At 38.2% G+C, this 22825-nt stretch overlaps 2 protein-coding genes across 4 annotated transcripts in view; one reads left to right on the top strand and one right to left on the bottom strand.

Moving 5' to 3' along the window:
- LOC139937613 (centrosomal protein of 152 kDa-like) overlaps positions 1–5632 on the top strand; it is a 45080-nt gene extending 39448 nt beyond the window's left edge. For both annotated transcript variants that reach the window (XM_071932834.1, XM_071932835.1), the window contains 4 exons: positions 933–1355; positions 1965–2046; positions 2774–2930; positions 3344–5632. In XM_071932834.1, coding sequence (XP_071788935.1) covers positions 933–1355; positions 1965–2046; positions 2774–2930; positions 3344–4889 — 2208 coding nt within the window. In that variant the 3' untranslated portion in view covers positions 4890–5632. The remainder of the gene's footprint in view (positions 1–932; positions 1356–1964; positions 2047–2773; positions 2931–3343) is intronic.
- Positions 5633–5874: 242 nt separating this feature from the next.
- On the bottom strand, positions 5875–22570 carry LOC139937616 (disintegrin and metalloproteinase domain-containing protein 10-like). Of its 2 annotated transcripts, none has more exons than XM_071932844.1 (13): positions 22199–22570; positions 20839–20995; positions 19737–19864; positions 18107–18598; positions 17335–17565; positions 16223–16377; positions 15108–15273; positions 13410–13575; positions 12259–12363; positions 11334–11517; positions 9742–9841; positions 7828–8106; positions 5875–7062 (listed from the first exon to the last, which is right to left on the bottom strand). In XM_071932844.1, the coding sequence occupies exons 1-13, from the start codon at positions 22275–22277 to the stop codon at positions 6989–6991; spliced, it is 2316 nt and encodes a 771-aa protein (XP_071788945.1). In that variant the 5' UTR covers positions 22278–22570; the 3' UTR covers positions 5875–6988. The 2 variants fall into 2 exon arrangements, with proteins under 2 accessions (XP_071788945.1, XP_071788946.1); XM_071932845.1 differs by having other exon boundaries at positions 5875–7059.
- Positions 22571–22825: the final 255 nt, after the last annotated feature.

Here is a 22825-nt window from a genome sequence, read left to right as displayed (position 1 = left end):
AGAGAAGGGGTTTCCCTGTGTTCGTGGTTCGACTGGCTGCTTCGTGCACCACAGCACCTTGTATACCATTACAAGGTGCTATGTAAAGTAATAGGTCTCATACTTCAAAACGTAGCTCCTCATACCTTGCAGAAAAAAATTTGTGCTTTAAGACGCCCATTGGGTTGGGAGTGATAAAGCGCTTAATAAGAATGGCTTATTAGTATTACTATTAACTTAGACATTCATTGTCATCAGAAGAGCCTAAGTATTAAGTTTTAGAGGAATGTAGCGTGTCTTCAAGATTAATATTGTTTGAAAGGTTTATCCATAAATATCTTTGACAGTTTATCCATTCTGATTGGTCGAGAGGGCATCACATGGGCGTGTTTGAACTGATGATATAACACCAGTAAAAAGTGTTAAAACATGGGCGTGAAACGCGAGCTTGCACCTGTGCTTATAAGACGGTTTCTTCATTCCTATTGGTCGAGAGCAACAGCTGGAACAGTTGTGCCACAATACGCGCGATGCGCACAGCAATCTCCTTATAAGGAGTTGTTTAACCGAGGGCCTTACCATTTCATAGCTGGAGGGGTGTTGTGTTGAAAGAAATCATTGAACAATTATAATTTTTGCATTTATTTTACTTTTTGACCAAAAAGTGTTGATGTTTTTGGACCGAAAATGTATTTATGAATGGGAATAAAAGTGTGTTGAATCGGTTTTCAGCTAGTGGTTTAAACCCGCCGAGGCCTGGTTCTTGATAATTTACCTCCACTTCGTCTCGGTAAAATAATCAAGAACCAGGCCTCGGCGGGTTTAAACCACTAGTTTAAAACCTCTTCACCACACATTGATTCCCAAATTTATACATGTAAAAGATTTCTCTAAAGTAAACAAACTTGTGACTTTCTAAAATGTTCTCCAATGCAATCTTTTTTGAAAAACAGAATTGTGATGCAGAGCTCAGGAAAACTTGTGATGAGATCCTGGAACGCAAAGAGCGGATCTGGCTCCAAGAACGAGAAGACCTCCAGGAGCAACTGAAAGATGCAACCTCCCAGCTACAATCCAGTCTGAAACAAGGAGATCGCCACCGCAAGAAGCAAGTCCTCTCTAAGCAGAAAATGGAGAAGGAGATTGAGTCTCTGAAGGAGCAGCTTCAAGATGCCGATCGGGAGATGAAACAGACAGAGTATAACTTGAGGAGGGACCTTGAGAAGCTTCAGAGTCGACTGAAAGGAGCCAAGGAGGCTGTCGTGGAGGAGCTGGAGGCTAAGATGGAGAAGATGAGCAAGAGACACGAAGAGGAGTTGATTATAATCAGACAGGGAAGATGTGATCAGAAACAGCTTACGGATTCAACTTCACAGGTAAGGTCACTACAAGAAATTCAAAACTTTAAAGCATGGTTCATTGCAAATTGCATACTTCTTGCGAATGTGATACAACAATTTTGGCGTCACAAAATAAACTCGCAAGAGTGGACTTGTGGTCAACTCCTGTGTTGTGGTCAACTCCTGATATTCGCTGCGTAGACAGCCCTGTGACGTGAAAATTTGCCTCGCAGGAAGTTTGAACCGGGCTCAATCCCCCAATCCTCACCAATTGGTTTTGATGGATTTTATACTGTCTGGGCCATTTACCTAATATTTACATGGCGTTGTTTTGAGTCTCCCTTAACATGGAGGAGGGAGATTGGAATGATTTAATACAGTAAAGCGGGTTCATATATCCTGCGAATGCTATACATAATTTAACTTTACAGCCCTGTTTTCACAGCGAACTTCACAGCCCTGTTTTCAGTTCAGCACAAGTCAGCTGATGCAAACTAGTTGTTGTGAATTCGTGACGTCAAAATTGGTATCGCATTCATAAAAGTATGAACCAGTCTTAAGTGGGTACGGGCAAATTATATGCATTTATTTATTTATTTACCTAAATGACTCATCCGTTTAAAATGTCTTTACTGTGGTCCACAGACGAATAACAATGACTGGGTGTCTGCAGATGTAATGCAGGAACTGAAAACTCATTACATAACAACAGTCAAGAAGATCAAAGGTAAACAATTTGCTTTCAAGTAACTGCCCTTCTCAGTCACAAATAATGGTTACGAACTAATTATTTTTGTATTAATTTTTTGGTTTTACCCGTACACCGATGTGTGTTAGCACTGTATACTCAGTAATTTCCCGAGTCCTGTGAAAAAAATATCACAGGCATGTTACTCGGGTGGGATTCGAACCCACGACCCTTGCAATTCTAGAGCAGTGTCTTACCAACTAGACTACCGAGGTTGCCCGGCAGCTAGAGGCAGTTCGAATCCTATGTTCAGCGCCCAGGAGCATGTTTACATGGATAGGCGCTATATAAATTTCCATTATTATTATTATTATTATGTTTTGGCAGCGGATACCGCAACGATATAATAGATGTTAAATTTGCATCGGGGATAAATAATATTAATTTTGGTTTTTACCCGTACATAGATGTGTGTTAGCACTGTATACTCAGTACTTTCCCGAGTCCTGTGAAAAAATATCACAGGCATGTTACTCGGGTGGGATTCGATTTTCGATTCCTTTCTGTGAAGCCAGGGAAATTGAGTTCAAATCCTGCTCTTGTAAATTGTGCTTCGTTTACCCTAAATATATTTATTTTTAGGAAGACATATTCCTGACAACTGTGCACTACTTGATTTTAGGGTTTGTAGTTTTCTCCTACTTTTGGGTGTGTTTTTCCACAAAATGGTAACAAATAAAGACTTGTGCTTTGTTTTTGTTTACAGTGGATGTGATCAAACGAATGGAAGACATGAGAGAAAACTTCAGGTGTACTGTCCACACAGAAGTCATGAAGGAAAGACACGCAACCACAAAGAAACTACGCAGATATTACCTTCAATGTCTACAGCAATTCCTTGAGGAGGATAGTCAGAATCCAAGGTAGGTTTCTATCTTGATTGTTCAGTACTGAACTTAACTGGACCCATAGAAATAGAACCCGGAGAACGCTGAGTGCTTCATTGTACATGCGATTTCTTTGTGTTATGCAAAATATTTTGCCATACAGTAGACGTCATGGACATTGATCAATGAAAACACGCAGAAACGGTCTATGTGTGATGCCGTTTTACCATACCCTTAATTGGCATGCCCTTAAGCACATTTTTTGCTGTAGTTAGCACTTAACCAATAAGCGGCGCTATGAAATTGATCTAAGATTGATCGTTACTACAAGTAAATAGTATATAGTGATTTCACAATACAAACCACGATGGTGATACTGAAAATTTATCGCTTTGTGAAATCGGCCCCTGGTCTTTTTGCCTAACAACTCTTTTAACCTTTTTATATAGGAATCACACCAAAACACAGTCTACAGCAAGTAAACTAGCCGCAATGGCCAAAGCCCTGGATCTTCAGCCTGATGAGTTAACAATGAGAAGCCCACGCCCAATTACATCAGGTCAGAACATGACGTCTCTAACTACAAGACCAAGCGAGGGTAAGAGAAGCCATGATAGCAGTAGTGTTGATGAACAAGGAAACATTGATCCAATAAGCAGTAGGAAGGGACCACGTATTGAAGGAAGACGACCTAATTCTGTTCCCAATCATACCTCAACAGGGTTTAGAGGTACCCATGACTTCTGTACCCAGCCTGATGACAAATCAAGCATATCTCAAAACAGCTCTAATAAAGACAGCTCTAGAATGGGACAGTCTACTCCACGTGATAACTCCGCTTCCGACAGCCGTAAATCCTCAATCGATCTTGGTGCTTCCTCATCAGGGATATCCTGGGAGGGTATGGAGACTGGGATCTCTCTTGGCAAGCTACCTATTCAACCAAGAGAGTTCAACCCTAAACCAGAGCGTCTGCCTTCCCACCTCTACCACAAATCATCTGGTAGCTCGATGTCAACTACCTCTTCATCTTACGACTCTGTAACAGCACGATCCAGGGAGTCTTCACCAAGCCATTCAGTCGGTAGCTCCAAGAAGGCACAAATAGAAAGCAGAACCCACTCTGGTGGTCAGTCGTTTACAAAAATTCCACTCAGCAGAGTAAGTCTTAAATCGCAAGAAAGCTCACAAGAAAGCTCCCCAGAAAACTCTACCAGCACTACCAACAGAGGGCACTTAAAATTACTCAACGGACCATCTAGGATGACTGAACGAAATATAACCAGCCATTCCATGAAGCACAAGTTGGGTACAAAATCACAAGAAAGTTCCCCTGAAACTTCAGCCACTGCATCACCAAGATCAAGACAGCACACTTATAGCACTTCTACATCTAAAGTGAGCTCCAATATAACCACACGCTCCAGACAAAATGAGAAGCAGTGCATTCTCAGTGATGATTTAATTTCTTCACCAAACAGCCCTTTTGTGAAACCAATCTCGACTTTTAAGAGAAACGCCGACTCTAAGAAAGGGCCGTTGAGGGTCCCACCACCATCTGAGAGAACGGCTGCAATGCTGGCGTCCATGCCTACGAGTATTCTGAAACCAATACCTCAGTCTACCCGGCACACACAGATCCCCTCTCCAGGACCCTACAAGCCTACCGATACATCTACTGCCTCCCTTGATACAATCTATAATGACCTACCAGCAAGTCTTAACATCCAAGACATTCCGCACGACGACATCTCGCTCGATAAGGTCGTCAGGTTTGATTGTGCTTCCCAGGGGAAAGATTATAACTATAAAAGTCACACCAACGAGGCAGTATTGAGACCTTATAAATCTAGGAAAGTTGAAACTACGTCTACTTTGCCTTCTAAAATGAACCTCAGAACCAATGTGCCTCTTACAAGATCTAGTGACAAGTTTAGCCACATGCTGCAACAGGATAGCGGCTTTGTAAGCCCACAGGTTGAAGAACAAATTTAAGCCAACATAGACAAATAAATATTTCTAGGTTTGCACAAAGAGTGTTATTGCACAAGATGTGAAATAATATTACGGTTTACGCAATTGCAGTTATTGAGCCTTACGGGGCCCAATTTTATGGCTCTACTTACCGCTAAATTCTGTGCTAACGATCACCATTTCAGCTTACTATGCAAGCGCTGAATTTCTGCGCCAGCTGTGTAAGCAAGGATTTTTTAGTAACGTTGAGCAAAAGCACAAATTCCCTGCTAACCCGTGGAATAGGCTTGAGCTAAGCACAGAATTCCCGGCTTTCGTAAGCGCTGATTCTTTGCTTATGGTGAGCAGAGCCATGAAATTGGGCCCTTGTATGCTGACGAATTGTTTCCTTCTAATTTCCTTAGAGCAGTACTGCCTCTACTTCTACTTCTAGTGATAAAAAGACTTGAGTTTAAAATTAATGTGGTAGGTTTTGGCAAGTTTGTTGGCGCGTAAAACACTGTTTGTTTAATATTTGTAGTTTAATCTAATTGAGATGAATTCAAAACCAGTTTTGCATCGAGCCAATTAATGAACTATTTTTGTACATTTTGTAAATAGCAGGAGATAATTTTATTTATATATTTGTAAATTGAAAACTGATTTGAGTTTGAATTAATAAAGTACTTTATTAAAAAAATAATGTTTGTTTGAATCTTGAAATGCTTATTTTGTCCTTTCCGGGAGAAGTTACCCATTTAGGTAAAGCAAATACAAGTGGTTGCACATTAGTTAAATTTGAAATCAAAAAGATGCAATGGCACAGAAGAAGTGTTGTCAGATTGAAAGAAAAAATCACATAGTTTGAATACAACTTCGTTAAAGATGTGTAAAAACATTTTATTCATGTAAAAAAGTATAAAAGTACCCTTGAAAATCTGTTTAAAAAAACAACAATATACCTCAAAGAAAACTAACCTTATCTGTAATCTAAAGTATTGCATTATTGGATCGACGCTGAAAAAGTTAAGTATTTAAAAGTCTTGACAATGTCCATTGTGAAAAATATTGAATTTATTCAAATGTTAGATCCATTCTTTGACTTCTGATTAAAAAATAATTATTGTTTAAGGTTAATCTATAATGAAAATCACCTTGAAAAACTTTCATAGTTTTGAAAAAGTATTTTATAAGATATAAGCAGTTTATTCGGCACATAATTGGAAAACATTACTTTCGATTTTCACCAACATTTATACAAATCATAAAACTGTTATTATACATATTTGGCACTTGGTTTTGTTAAAAGTAAATAAATTAACATAGACGATAAAAACAACTTTTAGTCACTTTAAATAAATCATGACTTGCAATTTTCACCACCATTTATACAAATCATAAAACTGTTATTATACATTTTTGGCACTTGGTTTTGTTAAAAATGAATAAATTAACATAGACAGTCAAAACAACATTGAGATAAAAGTCATATTAACCTTCAAATGGACAGCATTTAATTGTTCTTCCACATTCTAACATTAAATACCAGCAACGTTTCTGATAATTGAGTAAGTCTTGGAGAAGAGTTACACTGATATAAGCTTTCATGTATTAATTTTTAGTTTATTGCCAATTCTTACGCTTCCGTCAGCTGAAATTGGTATGTTGTATCCTGGTACTAGAGAGGTTTCACAGATTTTTGCGGATACAGATACAAATACGGTAATGATAACCGTATCCGTTCACTTCCTCCTTGTGTTGGATAGTGTTTCGCAAACTATAAGTATGTGTCACTTAAGTGCGCTTGCATTCATCATGAGTGTTTTTTTGAAAGACCGATAGAGACCCTTTGTATTATACACTGCATTTTCTCATCGTTTTGCTGGCAAATGACTAACAGTTTTCTGTCTATATCAAGCACAATACCAGTGAAAGCAAATCCGCGGGAAATGGTTTTGATCTTGGACAAAAATACAACTAAAAGTCTGCAAAACAGTATCCATTTATCTACGACGTGTATGAGCTCCCGTATCCGTTGCTTACGTGTATGCAAAATACAATAGTCGCGGATACACATCACGTGAACGCACAAAGTGTCGACGTATCTGTGTCTGTATCCGTACGCTTTTGAAACCTCTCTACTAAACCTGAGTTACACTGTTACAGACCGTGGGTATGGTGGTTGCAGCATCATGTGGTTCGGTGGTTGAATCTACTACACACACACACAGAAACAAAATTGGAAGAGAAAAAAACAATTAAGAGGTGGTGAGAAGGTTTTTAATAATAATCAGTATCTACTCAATTCTCAAGAATGGACTCAAGTGGATTCCCGTTTCCACTTTTGGTCAGAATTTTGTTTATCATGTTAAAAAAATTACTTTATTCACATTAAAGTGTCTGGGTATTTTTTGTAGGACACAAAACACAATGTCAAACAGATTTACATTAAACTCGCACAGTTTCAATGTAACAATGGTAGAAACCTCCCCTTAAAAAATTACTTGCTACTACTTTGCCCCTCTGCCTTTGAAAAGCCAGTGTAGAGCTGTTCTTAAAAGCTCAGCTGGGTTCCAGTCAGCCTGAGAAATTAACTAAGTTCTGACTAAAACATTTAATAAAGTTCCAAATTAATCATATTCACTCATATATTTTTGTTTTGTTATGCAAGTTGCCAGACACACAAGGCCTGAAGGCCACTTCAAGGTGTAGTCTACAATTATTTTTTTTCCAGAGGCCGTTGCCACCTACTCCTGGGGCTGAAACAGGGTTACCCCCTTTACAGTCATTACGGATGTAGGCTTGGGTATTAACGATCCAAAGCCTGGCTGGTAGAGCAGAAAGCACTACCTCCCCAATTTTACGTAGCAATTGTCACGACCGGGATTCGGGCCCACACTCTGTTAATCAAACGCCAGAGCTTGAATCCGGTGCTCTTAACTGTAGGCCATGACACGCGATATGAGACTACTTTATCTACCTTGGTTCAGGTCTTCTTGTCTTGCATGTTCTGCAGTACTTGATGTATTCTCACGTATTCTCCGGACAGCGCTTCGCATGTTCCCCCAATAATCACGTGTGATTCTGACCATCAAAGACACTATACCAAAGCTGAGCACACCACATACCAGATAGTACCAGTTTCTATACAGCCAGTAGGCTACATCTTTAGAGTGTGTTTTAGTGAAGAGATTCTTGAGTTTATCCAGTGCAGAGTCTGTGTCCAATGTCACACAATCACCTTTTAGATCACAATATCCTGGGTGTGAAAGAAACGCATCAAATCACAACTAATTTCAAATTCCATATTGCTTCAATTATTACTGCTTTTTCAAAAAAATTTTGATGGAAGTGTTGCTTAGACGAGTATAATGATGATTAGCTCCTTTGAGCCAACATTATCTACATGGTAAAGATGCTTGCAAAGCAATGTGTCAAGAATATTTAAAGTACATCATTTAGGCTAAGTGTCCTTCTGGTCAACTGAGCCCAATTTCATGGCTCTGCTTACCGCCGAATTCTGCGCTTACGATCACCACTCTGTGCCTACGTGGCAGGTGGTGGATTTCTGCGCTAGCCTTGTAAGCGTAGAATGCCTAGTAACGTGGCGTACACACGTGCAGAAGCCAAAGTTCCCTGCTATACACCCGTGAAATATGCTTGCTGTAAAAGGCTGTACACATTCCGATCGCAGCGAGCTCTTTGTACCCCATGTGTTTTACCGCCTTTCGCTGCCGTCGCTGGTATTACGTCGTTTTACATTCATAATTATTGGAGTGGTAAAGTAGCAACACACAAGTCCAATGTATGCGCACAGTGCTACATTAGAAACTGTCGACTTTGAGCTTCCTACTGAGTTTTGAAGCAAACAAATTGGCCTTTCCTGTGATGAGTTATGACACTGTTTAGATTTTTTTTATCATGAAAAGAATGTCGATGGTCTCCGGCAAGTGAAAACGAAGTGACATTGTTTGCAAATGTTTTTCTTATCAGGGGATATGCATTTGAACAACAGAACACAATTAGACACAAACTGAAAAAAGGAATATAAAATGGATTTTTATTTTTACTTTTAGACAATTTGGGGTGGGATATTTTTGGTTAAGAAAATTGAGAGCCGTAATTATTCAACTGATTTTGTGTTTGTTTTATATGAATATTACAAAGAGGTGATTCCTATTGCATTTTCTTTTGCTTAAATCATTGAAATGTCGTTATTCTTAGCTAAAATCATCCTTGCCGTATGCCAATTGGTTGAGAAGGACGCTTGAACTCAATGCAATCTGTGTATTTTTTTCTGTGACGTAACCACAGACATATAATACCTAGTTCTTTATACTAGGCAATGCGCCAGCAGATGTTTCTGCCGATGATAATTATAATAATTTGGGGGGCTAACACACGTGGAATCTTTGAACAAGACTAGTTGTAACTCCTTCTGTTCCTTGCTCTATGGTTTAACACAATTGTCTATTTGTGAAAACTGCCCCAATGAGGTCTATGAGCAGTGCGTCGTCCTTTACAAACCAAATGCGTGACAAAAGTGTCTTTAATTGAAAAATGAAATATCTAGGTAATACAAAGTGTCTCTTTTTGAAAACTAAAAACACAGAATATTAATTTTGGCACCATGCCAGCACTTTGTACACAAAAAATGGCATACCAAAATATGGTTTTTCGTGAAAATACAAAGCTAAACCTTGTAAAAATTATCCTTGTGTCAATTAATTTAATTACGAAGCTATAACTCTTTATCACTTGAAACTTGGGGGAAAAAATTATATGTATGATAAAAAAAATGTTTTTGAAAACGGGAATTTTTTATTACAGAATATGTAACTAAATTGTAGCACTGTTAGTGCATTAATGATAATGGGAGTTTTATTTGTGGTACCTGTATAAGCATGACATACACTGCCAGGTTGTTTCTGTATAATATCTCCATTGGCTGCTACCAATCCAAGACTCACAGCTGGTACACACTCACTATCCACCTGCAGGAGGTCATGATACACACAAAAAACAATTAGCTGCAATTGATTTTTTTTTTATCACAATAGTTGTGCGATTGTAAACATCCTTTGTAACAACATCTATGTATTTGTGTGGGATTTGAGGCATTGCATGGTGAGGTATCAATATATATTTAGTTTGCAGTAACACCATATGTGTATCTACTTCCCAAGTAGATTATGTTCTTTGAGGACTATCTTGCTGCATATTCTGAACCCCTCTGAACCCCTCTGAACCCCTCTGAACACCCCTGAACACCTCTGAACACCTCTGAACCCCTCTGAACCCCTCTGAACCCCTCTGAACCCCTCTCCCACATAGACCAGCCATGTAATACCATAAAAAAATATCCTGCTTATTTTTGAGCAGCTCTAAAAATTGGCCTAGGCTTTGAAAATTGTTTTTTTTAATAATTTGAATTATATTCCCCCTATCCTCCCCCTAAAAAAAGTGAAGGTGTAAATATTCAACTGTGCAACAACAAAGCAGATGCAAACATAAACAGGAATTGAAAAGTAATGAGTTTTGATAAATTAACCTTTGGGAATCAAAGCAGCCACAAGCCTCCAGTGCTTATAACTTCTTTTCATCTTTAAAGGGTGGCTGCAGTGTTTTTTTTATTCATTTAAACAATTAATTAACATGACTTTTTAAACCTGAAATATTTTTTTTTATTAAATGCGCAAGTATTTTAAAAATGGTTTTCAAGAGATTAGGGGAACCCACCCGCCCCTAAAAGGGAGCCTTCATTTACATTTACATAAACGTGACGTCATGTCGGGAACCCGAGCCGTCGGGCCCCCTGGCTGTGTGCATATAGAGACGTTTGCACTGTGTGGCCTGGTACCTAGGCGCGTGTAGTTAGGGACCAGACTCTTTTTGCCGACGATATGTTTGAACTCCCAACGTGACGTCGATGGTAGGGGGGGGCGGTAACAATCCACAAATGGGGGGGGCATGACTTACTCGCTAATTACGCAAGTCAGATATGTCGGGAATAAACAAAAACATTTTATTGATGTTCAATACATATATCAGAAATAAATGACCGCAAAATTAACTGTTTTATTTGAATTCACTGCAGCATCCCTTTAAACAGAATTTCACGGCTCTGCTTACCGAACAATTTTGCGCTTGCAATCACCATTCTCCGCTAACTGTGCAAGCGCCAAATTTCTGCGCAAGCTGTGTAAGCGAAGGAAATTCCCGGCTAACCTGTGAAATTTGCTTGATGTAAGAGCAGAACTCCCTGCTTCTAAAAGCGTCAAATCTTTGCTTACGGTAAGCCAATAAATTGGGCCCAGCTAACAAAGGTGAATTATATGGCATAGGTCATGTGAAGAATTTGAACTTGTCTTTAGACTCTATTCTTTCTGTGCTAATTATTGCACCATTATTACTATTACAGTTTCAATGTAAACAAGTTTATAAACAATGTCTAAAATGGGGATCAAGAAAAAAGAGGGGTTATACCTGGCAGCAGAGTTGACAGCTTTGTTGGGGATTGTTGACGTCATAGTTACATAAGCAATCTTGAAGACCTAGATCATAGCATGGGCCTAAGACACATTGACCATCAAAGCATCTATTAACGTCTCCGTCACACCTAGAACCATCAGGTTGAGATTCAGACTGGGGACAGACCGCACTGGAGCCAGTTCATAAACAGTTAAGGACAATAGACCGTATTGAATATGACATCCTGCGGCTCAAATATCTGACCTACAAGATGGCGTATGTGCAAGTGCGTGTATGTGTGCGTGCATTTGCCGTAGAAATTAAATCTTGAATGTTGCATGCTTCGATGAAGGATGCGTTTGGACGCGCATACGGTTTGCCCTACAAGATGGCAACTTTTCATAGCAAAAAGGGGTTATTCAATACGGTCTATAACTTACAATGGTCCATTGTCTAAATGGGAACAACTAATACAAATTTTCCTGTTCAAGTTACAGCATCATTTTGGTAGTCAGTTTTTGTACGTCTACCTCTATTGTTTGAAGTATCAAGGATTGTTAAAGTTAAAAATTGGCTTACAACATTTAATAAACATTTGGGGCGATTGGACCTGAAAACTTATTTTAAAATTTGAAAAAGCAGTATATATAGGTTCAAGAATGATCTTACATACACAAAAAACACAACGCAAGGAAGATGTAATGTACTGTATGTCATTAGCAAGCCTTACTACATGTAGGTATGAAATTTTGATAGAAACTCGTTGCTCTATAAACTTCTACTATATATTCTATGGAATTCTATAAAGAATTTTATGTAACTCTACACAACATATTTTTTTATCAGGACACCATCTAACTCTTAGTCAGGTATTTGATATTGATAGAAGTCAAAGACATAAATGAGATGAGTTGCTTTAATTGTACTTTTCAAAGGATATTTGCAGAATGACTCTTGTTGACATTCTTCGCTGGATGAACATTGTACATACCAAGTTGCAGGTATTAAATGACATCTAGAATCACAACACTTGGATGTCAATGGACTGCAATATAAACATGAATAAAACCTGGTTTATTGGGTAGGGGAAGGTCATTTGCTTCATTACATCCACACCCTCTTTAGAGTCTCCTCAAAGCTATTCACTGACAAATTACTAACAAATTTTGTTTAGAATTTGACATTGGTTTTCCTGACCAATTTCACAAAGTTTGTATAAAATTTGAAATACGAGTGGAAATACTTTTTTTCAGCCACTTTAGGATTTAACAAATGAATGTACATTTTATGACATGTGGACCTGATATTTAGAGTTCCTAACTTTGGTTTGGTTTGCCAAGGTGAAGACGAGGACTTCTTGTGAAAGGCTCGCTGCTACTTTCAACACGTCAGACTTATGACATGTGGACCTTATATTTAGAGTTCCTAACTCTGGTTTGGTTTGCCAAGTTAAAGAAAAGGACTTCTTGTGAAAGGCTCGCTGCTACTTTCAACATGTCAGATTTATGAAATGTGGACCTGATATTTAGAGTTCCTAACTTTGGTTTGGTTTGCCAAGTTGAAGAAAAGTACTTGTTGTGAAAGGCTCGCTGCTACTTTCTACATGTCAGATTTATGAAATGTGGACCTGATATTTACAGTTCCTAACTTTGGTTTGGTTTGCTAAGTTTAAGAAAAGTACTTCTTGTGAAAGGCTCACTGGTATCTTCAACACGTCAGATTTATGAAATGTGGACCTGATATTTAGAGTTCCTAACTTTGATTTGGTTTGCCAAGTTGAAGACGAGGACTTCTAATAAGCTTGTTTGAGGTATGGTGGACATGATAGGAGTGTACTGTTTGGGTTGGGTGTATGCAGACAAATTTGCCCAAACCTTGTACACCTGCTGCCTCCATCTTGGTCATGTTCCTTGTATCCAATAACATTAATCATTTTTTAAACAAGTAAGCAAATTATTTTTTTCTTCAAGCCTCGGTTTGGTCACATTGATATCAATGGGAGAAATTCAAGACGGCTGCACCGTGATACAGGACTATAGTGTTTATTTGGCCTGAATATATGACATATTCCCTTGGGGTAGATTTGTTTACCTACAAACTCGGCCAAGTTGTCTTCTGAAGGTACATTCTGGGTCAGTTCCAAGGCCCCCCTTTGGTGTACAGCAGTTATCAGCGTAGGCACACATAGAATCACTTCCACAATCGCACTCCTCTCCATCTTCAACTAATCCATTACCGCAATACTGAGCTACTTGGGCTGAGAGTGAACAACAGTAAAAAAATCCTTATGGTTAGTTTCTAATTTGACTGTGAACTTTGTTAATGCTGTATCGTACCTAAGTTTTTTACAGCATGGACCGTATCAATAATAATAATAATAATAAGCCGTTTTTGACTCTCGGCTGAAAAAGCGGCGCTGCAGGTTGCATTTTTGACTCGAGTAATTCGTTACTAAATGCAAATTTTGAGAGTAAAATGGTTATTAACCGGTATCTACGATGTCTATTTGGCCATAAAAAGGTAATAGTTGAAATATTGAGATCATCCTTTATTGGCTCTTTAAGATTTAAAATTGTACCTAGGTTGCATTAATTTTTTCCAGTAGAATGTTGTCAATAAGGATTGTATTTCTATTTTCGCTGGCTCATTTTCTCTTAAACTTTTTCTGTGTAATTTTGTTATGGTATTTTTACTGTTATGTGCCCTCGAACAGGCTGGTCCTGGATAGAGTCAATTTAAATTTTTATTTTTGTATTAGTTATTTACTTTTTTTATGTGAAGAGATGGTATTTTCAGAAGCTTGACAGTGCATGCTTCGACCCATTTCCATGAAGTTTGTATACGTACAGATTTATGTACTAGCAAATTATCCAAAAAATATAAAAACCAACCACCATGTCAGAATTATTCGCGAAAGATTTGCATATCCGTGCCAAATATTTTTATGAAGCCATCAAGCAATTAAATTTACCACCAGCAAATAAAGAAAAAACAAGCACCCTGTCTGAAGCCGTTTGCTTGTGAAAAGCTCACTGCTACTTTCTACAGAACAGATTTAAAAGTCATCCTAACTTTGTTTTTGACTGGTAGAGCATAAAGCACTACCTCCCCAATTTTACGTAGCAAGTGTCACGACCGGGACCCAAACCCATACTATGCTGAACAAACACCAGAGTTTGAATCTGGTGCTCTTATAAACGTATAGGCCATGACCCGCCACTAATATGATATGGATCTACATAGAATAACTATGATTCAATACTTGGCAACAATATTCTCAGGCACTACAAGAGCTAGTAATAATAATAAATAATAACCGTATTTATAACGCGCCTTTTGCCAAAGGATACAAAGCGCCAGGTGTTATTACTGCAAGGAGTGGGGCGAATTTTGAGATGTAAGGCCTAATCCTTAAGCACCATGTAATGGTTTACAAGGTGCTGTGGCGCAATATGCTGCCAATCCAGCCAGGAACACCGGGGCGAACCCCTTCTCTTAGCTTGGGGGTATACACCCATAACAACCAGGAATTGACCTGCTTCTAGCTATCGGGCAACCTTGGTAGTCTAGTTGGCAAGACACTGCTCTAAAGGGTCGGGGGTTCGAATCCCACCCGAGTTATATGCCTGTGGTCTTTTTTTCACAGGACTCGGGAAAGCACAGAGTATACAGTGCTAACACACATCGGTGTATGGGTAAAAACCAAAATTACTATTTTTTATCCCTGATGCAAATTTAACATCTCTTATAACATATGGTTTGAGTTTTAAATTCTTGGCGCAAACTTACATTTTAAGCATTGATGCCCTTTGGATGTGATCATGGCTGCAATCTGGCTCCTTGAGCAGCTTGAGAAGCGATCGTTATTTGGTCTGTTCCCATCAGTAGCTTGAGAGTACATGATGTAGTTACCTTGGGAGCCAGACGGGGAACAACTCTGGCTTTGTGGGTCATGCTGAAAGAGAAAAAGTACTGATTCTATGATATAAGTTGATGTAGCTATAAAAGGGTAAATGGGGGGGGGGCAAAGATGGTGGACTTGGGCTCAATTTCATAGAGCCAAAAAAAGCCCCCAAAAATGCTTGAAATGTTTGCTAAGCAAAGTTTTAGTAGGGCACCAGTCATAACAATGTAAACTTAATGTAGTTTTTGTTGATAACCTGTTTCTGTTAAGCAATACTTTCAAACAAACAAATTGCGTGCTTAATATTAATAATAATAGTGGCTGCTTACAGGCTTTATGAAATGGGGTTCAGATGGGAAAGAACTCCCTTATTCATAAGGAATGTTTGTTCAGCTTATTTTCACCTTTTGCTTATTGTAAAACTATTTCTCATCTTTTAAAGGCAGTGGACACTATTGGTAACTGTAAAAGACTAATCTTCACAGTTGGTGTATCTCAACTAAGCATAAAATAACAAACCTGTGAAAATTTCAGCTCAATCGGTCATCGAAGTTGCGAGATAATAATGAAAGAAAAAAACACCCTTATCACACGAAGGGGTCTCGAAATCATATTCTCGGAAAATTACTTCTTTCTCGAAAACTACGTCACTTCAGAGGGAGCTGAGATAATAAGATAATAATGAAAGACAAAAACACCCTTGTCACACGGAGTTGTGTGCATTTAGATGGTTGATTTCGAGACCTCAAGTTCTAAATCTGAGGTCTTGAAATCAAATTCGTGGAAAATTACCTCTTTCTCAAAAACTAAGGCACTTCAGAGGAAGCCGTTTCTCACAATGTTTTATACTATCAACCTCTCCCCATTACTCGTCACCAAGAAAGGTTTAACGCTAATAATTATTTTGAGTAATTACCAATAGAGTCCACTGCCTTTAAGCTTATTTTCACCTTTTGCTTATTGTAAAACTATATTTCTCATCTTTTAACAAATATCTGACCTCGCTTCCAAATCCATGGCCCAGCTCATGTAGGACTGAAGTGACACTAACACTGCGTGGCATATACACACCAAAGTTGAGCAGAGTAACAATGGCAGTGTTCAGACTGCTGGGCTGCCCTTCATCCATGTACACAACTTGCTTCTGACATATCCCTGGTTAATAGTTTAGACATTTATTCCAATAATGGCGACAAGAAACAAATGTATCAACATTAATTTAATCATAATATACAGACTATAACAACAATTGAAACATCATTAATACATGGCTAAGATACATGTACTGTTAATGTTGTTCAACCCAAGTGAGAGATAATGTATGAACTTGGTCTAACTTGATAAAGCTGTTTTACTAACAGGGAAATTTCAGTTTGTTTAACCAGCCGTCGATTTCACCAAACTCTGCCTTAGGACGGGTTCAGTTTCGCATCCAAATACGTAGGACGCATTGAACCCATCCTAAGTTAGGACGGGAGTTAGGATTAATCCTAGCGTTTCGTGAAATCAGCCGCAGGCTATTGCACCTGGCCGATACGCATGACGATACCAGCACAATTTGGCTGGTGTCCAAAAAATACTAATAATAATTTTTTTTTTTTTTCACAACAAATCAAAAATTAAACCATATAGAATGCTCCAGATTGACCACAAATATTTGCAACTAAAACTGTGATTGTCTTCGGTGAGTTAGGGGAAAAAGACACGTGGACTGCATAAAAGTCGCTAAAATGCGATACCCCATGTCAGAATTTCAGTATTTAACTTTTTGCTTAATTTTAAAAAAATTATCAAGAATGTAGTACATTGTTATATCATGTAGCAATGTCAGGGAAATTGCACCTGAGTGTCAAGGAAGACGCTCAATTTCCATAAAAAGTGAAAAGGAAAACGATTTTATCAACTCTTTGTGCATAAAAATTAGGCACAAAGACACCGCACAATGGCGCGGCACCCATGGCGGCGCCCAGCACTTGCGTGACTGGATTGGTCTATTCCTAAGTTAGAACGAGTACCTCGTCCTAACTCGACTAGTCTTAACTCTTTGTGGAATCCATCGGAGGTCCTCCAACCGCTTCAACATATTGCCTGAAAGTACCCTACTTTTCTCACCTCCTGGTGGGCTATCGGAGCCAGGGTATCCCATCCAAGCCAAGCCCAAGATTCCTTCATTGAAATCCCGATAGGTGAAGGCCAGACCCATACAATAAGAACTGAAGTCATACAGGGAGAAGTCAGACAGGAAACGATACGCATCCTGGTACTCCTGGGAGATGAGATAATTCTGAGCAGATTCTGACTCGAAGATGGTGGCCCCACCGATGGCTAGACCAACATTATCCGCTGAAATAAAATAAAAAATTCCTCTTTTTATCTTTTAGAAATAGGACATAACAACAACATAACAATAGGATAAAGAATATTAATTTTGGTTTTACCTTTATAGCACTGTTACCACAGTACTTTCCCGAGCTCTGTGAAAAATTTATTGCCATATTGGGTGGGATTTGAACTGACAACATTAGCAATCCTAGAGCAGTGTCTTACCAAACAGACACTTCGATTTAAAAAAATGTTTCAGTTGTAGCTAGTGAGTCTGAACAAGAAAGATACATTTATAATAGGCCTACATGTAAACCCCGTTCCCAATACCTCCCTTGGCATGTCTATTGCTAGGCTTAAGCCAGGTTCATACTTGGTGCAAATGCTTTGTTCAAAGCGAATTTCTTTGCATCATAAAGTGACATGGAGCACGTACCATTTGTTGCATCATTCACATTCGCAGGAAGTATGAACCAGGCTTAACTTTGATTGGCCGTCCAAAATGGTCTGAATACTAAAGAAGAGACTTGAAATTAGGCTGAATTAGGGATTTTCAACTCACCGATTCCATCCGCATCAAAATCTGTAGCTCTATACACAGAGTCAGCCTCCGCAATGTGAAATGCAACCTCTGCTATTGCCATAGACACATCACTATCTGCCACTTCCTTGAAGAAAGTATGATCTATTACTATGTAGAGTTCACACGTCTTAGCTGTCTGATCAAACTCAGTTTGGCGCTCTCTGGCGTTTGATCCATCGATTTCATCTTGGGATTGTGACGAGTCTATTGAGTTTTTTATTATCTTCTTGAAGACATCTTTAGTTTGACTGTTGGGCGGTGCAAAGGTTACACTACATAGTTGACAGGGGCCTGCCTTAGCTTGCTTGTTGTTAATTTGAATGTCTGTAGCACGGTAGATCACTGAGTGAAATTCTGGCTCGTTGAGGAAACGGGCTGATGGTTCTAAGTGATAAGTCTCGTTAGATGTCTTGATGATTCCATCAAAGGTGCCATTGATGATATGGCCATGTATGGAAGAGTGCTCATCATCTGTAATTAAATTATGATTTGACAAGAACAGGAAGTTCTTGATGTGATTTTCATATTTTATTGGCTCAGTGCTATAGGTCCTCAATTGCTTGTAACAATCAAAAAGTTGTGAAGTGGAAAATGTGTGTATGTTAAAAAAAAAGAAAAATCCAAAAGTAAATGCTTTCCTTAGAACTGAACGTTTCTGTTTGCCAACAACTACTTTTGAGACCACTCTTGATCAATAAACTCCATTTACCAGGACATACAAAAGCATTTCCAAACAAACTCCATTATAGACCTTAATCATGAGGCGACTATTTGTCCTGCAAAGACTGAATGTTTCCATTATTATGTTAAACTTCTAATGCAAAATTTGCCTTATGGCAGTGAACTGAATATCCAAGTATGGCAGTTACACACAAGGAATACCTAATTTTGAAGTTGGAGACTAACAAAACACTGCCTACGGTACAACTACTACACTTTTGCAGTGGCAGAAGTAGGGACGAGGAAGTTGAACTTGAGCTTCCTATCCTAAACCCTTGATTGCACCTCCCCCCCCAAAAAAAAAAAAGCCGCCACTTACAGGAATCATTAAAAACTATGTATAAATATAAGTATAAATATGAATAGAAATATAACACTAAAAAATACACAATAGTTGGGCAATGCATGCTCACAAAGTAATGTCATAATAGAGCACTTTAGGGTAATATCAAGGGAAATACTTCACATGGGCAATTTCCTTCGTTGCCCTTTGGTCATTGTCTTGGTGCCCCCTTGAAATGTTCCAATAAAGATTTCTTATTTCCTCATAGAAGTGCTCTTTACAAAGGAGGAAACGCCTTGGTGCCCTTGCCCTTTCAAGAACAAAGTATCAGGACTGCAACATAATCTAAACCTCTCCAGATAATACAGTCAGCTAAATTGCAATTCATTTATTCTAAACTAGAGTGGTAGGGAGGTTTTGGTAAAGTTGTTATGTATCCTATAAGTGGGTAGATTCTAAACATCTCACTCTGTCCCTGACAATGTTGAACACATACAAATTTTGCTATAATCTATCCACTACTTTTTGCTTGCAAGACAAGCATTGCTGGATATGAGAGAAAATTTGACCCAATTTTCATCTTAAAGTCAGAAATATTAATCTCACCTTTAAGGATGCCTCTGTAGAGATTGGAAACTAGGTTTTTTGTGATTGTGCTTTCAGTTTTAACAACAGTTAGTTTAGCATCTTTGCTGATGATATCGTGATGCAGAGAGAGCTGTAAGTGAAATGATCTGAAACAGAAACAGAAAATCTATATTTTAGTTGAATTTGTTGGAAAGATCAACACTTTATTCTTTGATTCTCTGGTGAGCTGTTACAACAAAAATGTTTTTCACTTTTGGGGTGTAATAGATATGAAGGCACTGCCGTCGATTTCACAAAACTCTTCCTAACTTAAGACTAATCTTAGGACTTAGGACGAGTCCCAACCCCGCACTGTAGCATGCAGACATTAAGATTAATCCTAAGTTAGGACGAGTTACTCGTCCAAACTCTTTGTGAAATCGACCCCTGGACACATTTGGTAATTGTCAAGGACGAGCAGTATTCTCATTTTGTGTATTTCAACATTTTATATGCATACATAAAACAAATCTGTGAAAGTTTTGACTCAATTGGTGACTAGAGTTGCAAGAGAATAATGGAAGAATGTTTGGAATTGAAAATAAATTGGTTGGATATAACAAAACTCTCATTAAAGATGCTATGTCCGACTTTTGGCCCCAAAACATTAAAAAATAGGGTTTTTTGAGTGAATGGTATATCAAAGAGTATCACCTGCTCTAACGAAAGAAAGTTTAACTTTTACCGGTACTTTTAATGGTCAGGAACCATACCAAAAACTTAAAACGTTTCTTTAAATAAATCACCTGATTTATTGTCGGGATCCCGAACAAAACTAATTTTGAGCACTTTATTTCACTGCTACAAACAATTGGCGAACTTGTTCGAGCAATGGCTCAAATGAAAGCTTGTAATTTTCTCGACCACCATCAAAATACCTATTGAATTTTAAATCAAAATATTTGGGTCAAAACGGCCAAAACTCTGACATAGCATCTTTAAAGACACTGTAAAATGGATGCATTATCAAGCAGGTTTTGTATCTTGACATCCAGTACGGCACTTCCAAGCTTTTCACATCTCGAGTGCTTATATGAAAGATTTAGGCTTACTGATTAATTTTAAGAGATAATGTTATCACCTTCCAAATGCAGAGACCTCCCAGTTGATCAAAGCATCCTCATTTTGACTCATCAGTGGACTTTTGTTTATCTGACACTGTGGCTGAGCAAGCCCAATCAATGTATCAGTGTCATAGTTCAGTGGTTCAAAATGACGTATGACTTCATTCAATGTATCTGAAAATACAAATTAAAAAACAAAAGAATGTTCCTTTTTTTCTTTTGTCTTTTATAATCAAGTGCCTGGCAGAGTGTTGGTCTGACCCCTGTTATTGGGTATTGGTTGTGATTAGCAATATAATTGCATTCTACATCATGAATGTTTGAGTGACCTAACTTACTGTAGGTAGTGTAGTTTACTAGTTTCCTATCCTTTTGTAATGCAGTAGAATTTAGAAAATTTAATCCATTTAAGCTTCTTGGCCTTAACCAAAGTTCTGGGTGAATCGTCAAAGATTAAGAAGTAACGCTTGCAAACAAAACAAAGAAATGGGACTTTTTAATCAATCAGTTTAAATCTCTTGGGCTTTTTGGTGTTTCTAAAAAGGATTGTATGTTATGAGGGGGGGGGGGTCCGAAAACAAAATTAACAATAAAACAAAATATAACAGAATAATTTGTTTTCTGTATCTATAGAATTATGCTGGAAAAATCTGTTTGTGCACAATGTGTGGATGGGATAGCTTAATTTTTGAGTTACTTGGTGAGGTCCCTTTCCAGCTTTCAAAACAATCACTATCATTCATCAGTAAAGGAAATGACATAAGGTTCATCGCGAATAGCAAAGTATCAAGAGAGGGCGCTCTTGAAACCACACAAAGGTATAAATAGGAGATGCGTGCGCAAAAGTCGTGCATGACAACATACACTGCATATCTAGCAAAATGCCACTTTATTTCCCACAAGGCATTCGGGTTCTGACGAATCACGATAAACCTTAATGTTGCGCAAAGCACTCCAATCTTTTTTTCAGATTGTTTTCGCATATAGGCCTATTTTTATATAAAATAATTTTTATAATGCTTTGTTAATGTTTGTCTACAGAAAAAAATCAGAATACATTTGGCCTCTCTCTCTGATTGTAAATTTAGGCCTAGGCCTACTCATAAATATACGCTATCATCCTATATATTCCCGTATAATAAACTCGTCATAAATTAAAAGGATGGAGACAACAAATGAACAGTGACTGATACGACTAGTACGGTGTCTATTTTTCAGGAAGAAGGTAACATCTTGTATGAACAATGAATGGCGGTCCAACTCAAACAAGCAAGGCAAAGTTTGCATAGAAAAGAAGTTAACACAACTACTTTCTGATTGGTGGGTTCGAGATTTACAAAATGACCATTCCACAATAACTTGTAAAAGCATAGCTACCTTTGCCGATTGCTCCTTGAAAACACCTCAACAAAAGAAATACAAATGCAGTCCCAAGAAATGGCATTGGGAACAACATCTTGGAAACATCACAACATCCGAACGTAGTGTTGACTACGTAAACACACACACTCGGCGTTCTGTTTTGCCTTCTGCTGTGTTGTTGGAAAACACAAAAACTCAAGACTAAAACTAAGACTAAGTCTCGACTTTGCACCGTCCGGCAGTTAGTCACTTAATTCCCTAAATACGTGTTTACAGAACCTTACAATTACATCGTTGATTTTAAGTAACTTCTTACTTTAATACAAAAAAAAGCATCGGCAACAAATAAACAAAAACGCGACGTTGCCTGATTTTCGTTGACGTCCAAGCTCCTCGGTGTGCGCATGCGCAAACTGTACAGAAAGTTTTTTTACCCACAAGTCTTTGCGAATAATAAAACTTTCATCGCGTGCTTACGGTGTTTCATAATATAAACTCAAGTTAATGTATTGTCCTGTCGTTGCCCGTTTCGTATTGTTCAGTTTTCTAGGAAAGGAAAGCACAGGCCTACATAAAAAGGGTCTTAAAATAAAATAAAATCACAAGGGGTTACCGTAAGTCCACAATTTTTATCAAACTTAG

This window comes from Asterias amurensis, chromosome 5, assembly GCF_032118995.1.
Source record: "Asterias amurensis chromosome 5, ASM3211899v1".
Taxonomy (NCBI): domain Eukaryota; kingdom Metazoa; phylum Echinodermata; class Asteroidea; order Forcipulatida; family Asteriidae; genus Asterias; species Asterias amurensis.
Note: the sequence above shows the minus strand (reverse complement) of the source record. Positions and strands in the feature narration are given on the sequence as shown.